The sequence below is a fragment of the Colletes latitarsis genome, chromosome 1, assembly GCF_051014445.1.
Source record: "Colletes latitarsis isolate SP2378_abdomen chromosome 1, iyColLati1, whole genome shotgun sequence".
NCBI lineage: Eukaryota > Metazoa > Arthropoda > Insecta > Hymenoptera > Colletidae > Colletes > Colletes latitarsis.
The window spans coordinates 36,729,530-36,736,003 of record NC_135134.1 but is presented as its reverse complement, the minus strand read 5'-3'; the positions used below and the strand labels follow the sequence as shown (position 1 = coordinate 36,736,003).

General features: G+C 31.4%; 1 protein-coding gene across 4 annotated transcripts; it reads right to left on the bottom strand.

Annotated features, from left to right (window-relative positions):
- Positions 1-2,463: 2,463 nt before the first annotated feature.
- On the bottom strand, positions 2,464-6,449 carry LOC143341793 (uncharacterized). 4 transcript variants are annotated; one of them, XM_076765040.1, is made up of 8 exons: positions 5,973-6,108; positions 5,542-5,729; positions 5,292-5,468; positions 4,748-5,228; positions 4,229-4,288; positions 3,780-3,992; positions 2,675-2,790; positions 2,464-2,599 (listed from the first exon to the last, which is right to left on the bottom strand). In XM_076765040.1, the coding sequence occupies exons 2-8, from the start codon at positions 5,722-5,724 to the stop codon at positions 2,564-2,566; spliced, it is 1,266 nt and encodes a 421-aa protein (XP_076621155.1). In that variant the 5' UTR covers positions 5,725-5,729; positions 5,973-6,108; the 3' UTR covers positions 2,464-2,563. The 4 variants fall into 4 exon arrangements, with proteins under 4 accessions (XP_076621155.1, XP_076621136.1, XP_076621145.1 ...); XM_076765021.1 differs by lacking the exons at positions 2,464-2,599; positions 2,675-2,790; positions 5,973-6,108 and adding an exon at positions 6,323-6,449 and having other exon boundaries at positions 3,594-3,992; XM_076765030.1 differs by lacking the exons at positions 2,464-2,599; positions 2,675-2,790; positions 5,973-6,108 and adding an exon at positions 6,362-6,424 and having other exon boundaries at positions 3,594-3,992.
- Positions 6,450-6,474: the final 25 nt, after the last annotated feature.

Genomic DNA, 6,474 nt, shown 5'->3' with positions numbered 1-6,474 from the left:
ATTCTTAAATATATTCCTTTATCTTTAAACACCACAAATAAAAATTAAAGAGAATACATTACAAAATTTTGAAAATATTTGAATGATGAAGTCACGACATATACAGGGTGTTCGACCACCCCTGGGAAAAATTGTAAGGGGAGATTTTAGAGGCCAAAATAAGACGAAAATCAAGAATACCAATTTCTTGATGGAGGCTTCGTTATAAAGTTATTAACGTTTGAAGTTCCGACTGTACTGAATTTTTTTCTCGAAAGTGGGTAGGATTTCGGAGATGTGTTTATTAACAAAAAATGATTGTAATTGACCCCCGCAACCGAAAATAATTTTTCCATAACGATTTGATATTTTTTTTTTTCGCCGAATTTCAGCACCTACCCTCTGGTTGATTTTTCTTAAAAATTCGTTTTTCATTTTTAATAATTTTGTTTGACGCTCTACAGATAAATTGTGTAATACTTTTTTGTAGGTACCCATGAGCTCTAGTTTGCTACTAAATTTCAATGAGATACGTTCACTATTGTAGGAGTTATGCTCGTTAGAAAATAGGACCATTTTTATGGAGTTTTTCACATTTTACGGGATCAAGGAGCAACTTTTCCAATATTTTTGAAATTTCTACATATTCTCTACTTCAATACGCATTGATTGCTTTTCTAAATATTAAAATCCTTCAATCCGTTCAGAAGTTATGACATGTTAAAGATGCATGAAATCAGGAAAGCATTTCTGGCCTCACATTAGATTTTCGCTAAGGAATTTTTTTCTCAAATATCCGTAGGATTTCTGGAGTATGCATAATGACCAATAATGATAGTAATCGACCCTTACAACAGAAAATAATTTTTTCAGAACGATTTGAAATTTTTCAATTTTGTCGAAAAATTTGTCCATCTACTCGAATTTTTTTCTCGAAAGTGGGTAGGATTTCGGGAGTATGCGTAATGACCAATAATGATAGTAATCGACCCTTACAACAGAAAATAATTTTTTCAGAACGATTTGAAATTTTTCAATTTTGTCGAAAAATTTGTCCATCTACTCGAATTTTTTTCTCGAAAATGGGTAGGATTTCGGGAGTATGCGTAATGACCAATAATGATAGTAATCGACCCTTACAACAGAAAATAATTTTTTTAGAATGATTTAAAATTTTTTAATTTAATTTTTTAATAACTTTTTAACGAATCCTCGATCAACAAATTGGTATTCTTGATTTTCGCCTTATTTTGGCCTCTAGAATCTCCCATTAAAATTTTTCCCAAGGGTGGCCGAACACCCTGTATGTATAAACAAAATATTTTTATTTAAACTTGAATCTAAACTTAAGTAATGACAAAATTAATTACTGTCTAATCCTGAACAACAGTTAATAGATATATAATTTTGAGTATCTTTACCGCATTTTAAACGAGGTTGTTTCTTACAAGACATATGTATACTGAATGCATGTTTCAGACTTTAAAAAATAGAGGCACATTAAACAAAGAATAACTCTTATTTTGATTTAAATTCATCTTATTATTATTAATTATTTTCGTTGATTTTTTATTGTATTTTTCCTTGTCCATGCAATTTTTATTTGCCCGCAACCCTTTCTATTTGCATTATTTTCTTGCATCAGCGATTTACACAATTGTCCTCTTTCTATTTTTATGCGTTTTTTATTATCCTTTTCTCTTATTTCATTCTCCAATACTTCTTTTACAGAAGTAAATGGGAGATTCTAGAGGCCAAAATAAGACGAAAATCAAGAATGTCAATTTGTTGATCGAGGCTTCGTTAAAAAGTTATTAACGTTTAAAGTTCCGCGTGTAGAACGGCAATCTGCGAACAATTGGCGTGCAGACGATAGTGGTTCTCACTCAGAAACTCTACTTACCGACGTATCAACAGCCTTACAATTTTCTGAGTGAGAACCACTATCACGCGTACGCGTTCTACAGACTGAACTTTAAACGTTAATAACTTTTTAACGAAGCCTCTATCAACAAATTGGTATTCTTGATTTTCGCCTTATTTTGGCCTCTAGAATCTCCCATTAAAATTTTTCCCTGTAAAATCAAATAATATACGATTTCACTACCCAATTTATCTCACGTATTCGCATCATCAAAAAGAAGATAAAAGATCCTCCATTAATTTCACGATTTAGATTGAAAAGTAAATTAGTCATTCACCTTAGTTTCCTGACTCGAAACCATCGAATTGTCGTCCGTATCGGTATTGCAACATTGTTTAAACGATAAAATATTCAAAGATTCCCAATATTTTCAATAAAAAATGCAAATTTCTCTTCTGCCTAAAAAACAGTTAACAATCGTAGATAATAATTGTATCATTGGCTTCATTATTTGTTCACATTACAATACCAAAAATAACGAACGAATAAAATACCGGAATATTTCATCAGACCTACTATTTCAATAAGAAAAAATTCCTGTCCACAACCCAAGAAAAGTTCTCATGATCTCATCTCTGTAGCCAGTTTCCTTCACCCCTCGTAACAGTTCGTAGATAGAAAAAACGAACGAACTGATAATGACACAGCCTCTGACGCGTATCAATGTAACAGTGTTTGTTTGAGCGTTACGTTGCGCTACGGGATCGTTGTGATTTTAATATTTCAATATGTATTATACTGAATAGTTAAAAGCAGCAAAATTAAGTATACTATAAAAGGATGTAAGAGCATGTTGCGTTGATCGATCGACACCTCGCGAGTGCATTGTACCAGTTTCGATGAGATCTTTTCAACATTGTTCGTCGTGGCGAGGAAACGTCCGGTGCCTGAAACAAAAGTGACCAGATTCGTGGTCAGATTTTAATTCAGAGGTTTCATAATTTTAAATACATGAGAATAAGTGTAACGCGCCAAAAGCAGAAGTCCAGGAAAGCATAAATGAAACGTGTCCAAAGTGGTACGAAAAGTTTACCATTTTATGATTCTCCATTAAATTCTCGTGGACGAGAAAAAACGACAGATCTCTGGATACATCTCGTAAACTAGTGCACGATATCGTTGCATCGCGTAATATCAAGTACATTTAAATATGTATTTATGACAAATAAAATGCTAGTCTTCTTTGGTGGCACTTAAATACAGTATTTGCACGACGCTCGAATAATTTAAAGGAAATAAGTACAAATACTGGATGATCTCAGTCAGTTTATTTTATTAAAAATGTATATTTACAAAATGGTATATCAATATACATATGTATATGTACAATCGATTTCTTTTAAAAAGTAACCTGTTTTATATAAAATATGTTATTGTTCGTAGTTCCTAACGCTTGCAAAGTAAACTCCCTAATTAATTAAGAGAATAATGCGTTCCTCTAAATTATAGAGCTTTCAAATTACCTAATAATCAAATCAGGCGGAGGGATTAGGTGGATCACGACCATTAAATGATTTCGTAAATTCCGTTGTTGATAATGCGCGATAATTAGAACCTTCGTTGTCTATAAATAAAATTGTGCCAATGGTATAGCATATACTATACATACACTGTACGTATCACTACATTTCCGATATAACGCAACAGAACATATGTTGTGAACGTTAGTGTCATTTTTCTTTTCTCTTGTCTTCTTAATTTCATACGTCGCCATCTACAAGCGGCTTACTATGCTTATCCCGTTTAGCATTATGATAGAGATACGAATGTACACGTAAACTGTTACTATTTTTATATTTATTACCACAAAGCTTACACGTCAGACTTTCAAGCGGGCCGTGAATGTAACGAACATGAAGTTTGAGATTCTCCTTACGCGTGAAATGACGAAGACACCATGGACACGAATACATTCGAATAACTTTGCCCCTCTCCATTCGCAATGTTGGTCCCAGCTCGGATACAACGCGCAAAGTTGTTTCCAAAGGTAGAGTATTATTAGAGATACCTTTAATAGTACGTCTACCTTTACCATGGCAACCAGTCTCATATGTAAATTCACTTTGAAGGCCAGTCACATTGCTCAAACCTAATGAATAGAAATAAATAAATAAATACCAATCAATACGAAAACTAATGTTTTTTTCGTATATCGTATATACAAATAATTTGATTAATAGTAAAAATGAATAATAAATCAGGCTGATTACAAAACTGATAAATATGGACTGTTGTCATATTTATTCTTTTCATAAATTTACATATATTTATTTATTAAATGCGGAAAATAAATTCAAATGAAAAAGGAATGATTAAAATACATACCAAATGGTTGAGTTTGTGTATTCTGATTGTAGGGAATTAATTGCATATCTGGTATAAAATCTGTAAAATACAATATTGTTTATTTTATTAAACATTTACTATTATATAACTATGAAACATAACTGTGTAATTGTGTACGATTATGAAATTTAGATTTGAAACACCCAATAATGTAAGCATGCAAACATGTAATTGAATTCATCGAACAATTAATTTGTTCTTTATATAATATGCATATATGCTGAAAAACTTTTTACGACCAAACATGTTATAAACTGGCTTTAATATTGTGCACATCCATCGATGATAGTAGTTGAGTGTGTCAAATCTTTTACAGCCAATAAAGCTGCCAGTATCTGTACAGCCACTTGGCTAATTTTAATTGTCTCATTTTGAAGTATACACTCGCTCAACAAACATAGTACTTTTTGCCTCCAAATGACGTCTTTGTAGTTATTAGCCTACTAATTACATAATTCTGTTTAATTTTTATACAGATAGAGGATATGCGATTAATACCTTTTCTTTGCAGGCTTTCTTCAGGTTTATAAACTGATTCATTAGGCAAATATGTTTTATATCCTGTTTCTAAATCCACGTCGAGTGTGTAATCCAGTGGTTCGTGTTTAGGTGTTTCCGAATGACCAACGTCAGCTGTACAGTCTAATGGTTCCTCTTCGTTACTTTGTGTTTCTATACTTCTACAACTATTGTCCCGTGCCGCTTGCATATCTTGTATATTGTAAACTGAATCAGAGGTAGAGTCTTGATGACAACATACATTGTCGATGATTGTATTGTTTTCTATTAATTCCTTATCGTATAGCTCTTCTTTCGATGAAACATCTTGTTTCTCAGATTGTTGATCCTTTTCTATTAATTGGTTTGGATTTTCAAAAGCAGAAACATTTAAATCTGATACGACAGAATTAATATTACTCTTCTTTGAACTAAATAGCTGATCCAATTGTACATTTTTTGTCAAAGATTCCTCAAGCTTCTGCAATGTAAAAAATAGATTGTTACATTGTACAATTGAAATGTCAGATTTTAATTAACGTACCTCTTCGGTTTCTGTAGTCAAACCCTTTATTTGCAAGGTTTCCGCTACTTTTAGAAAGCTTGCTATATCTTCCTGTTTAATATTAACTTCTCCTTGATACATAAAATGAAGCATTGCCGATAAATCACGATAGTTGACATCTTTTAAAATCACAATTGGATGTTTACACGAATTTCCCTACATCATTGCAAGAATTTTAATGCCATAACGTTAACAGTAATAAATTTTTAATAAATAAATTGAAATATACCTTAAAGAGTTCTCTAAAGTATGTACTACAAACTGACAATATTAATTTATGTGCACGTAATATTTGACCTTCTGCAGCTAACGTTACATCGACTAACTGTTCATCAGTCAATAACGTATATAATCCAGATGACAAATTTCTTGGGAAACTATTCCAAACTAGTGAAAACTGTTCTCCGGACATTGTGTCTATAGAAAGAAATTTTTAAATCAATAAAGAAACAGAAACCAACAAACAAATTAATACATGTGTATTATGTACAAATTGTTAACTTATTGCATTTCATGTATACTAAATTAGTTATTAACAATTGCGCAGTAATAAGTATTTTATACAATTTTTTAATTTTCGAAAATGATTGATTGTCACTATAAAAAGATAATGCTAGTAGTGAAGGAATGGTAAACGTTTAATTTATTTAAAAAATTAACCTTTATTAAAATGCAATTTAAGATCTAACGAAAACAATCCAGCGGACACTGTAGTTCAATCGTTATGTAAACAATACGATTTTATTTAGTTGTAATTCGAATTACGTTTAAATAGTTCAATTTAATTTCATTGTCACCACTTTCCCTTTGATTTTTGGGGAACTGCAAAAGAACGTTTCATTGGTTTCTAAACAGTTCATGTCAAACTCTAAATTACAATTTATAGTTTACAAAACAAATATTTCACGAATCAAAAAGTGTTTAGAGCGGTGTAAGATGGACGAACATATGAATTATTCGAGATAAATTGTCGCGCCTTTCAGTCGTGAACAGATTTTGTTTGTACTAACATTTTCTTACATAAAATATCGCTACGTGTAAAAAGATACCTTTTAAACGAATACTTTAATACTATTGATAATTATTGTTCTTTCTTTAATGTGTAGAATTATGAAATGCACTATATGGTAAATATTGAAATACAGCCATCTTGTTGATGACA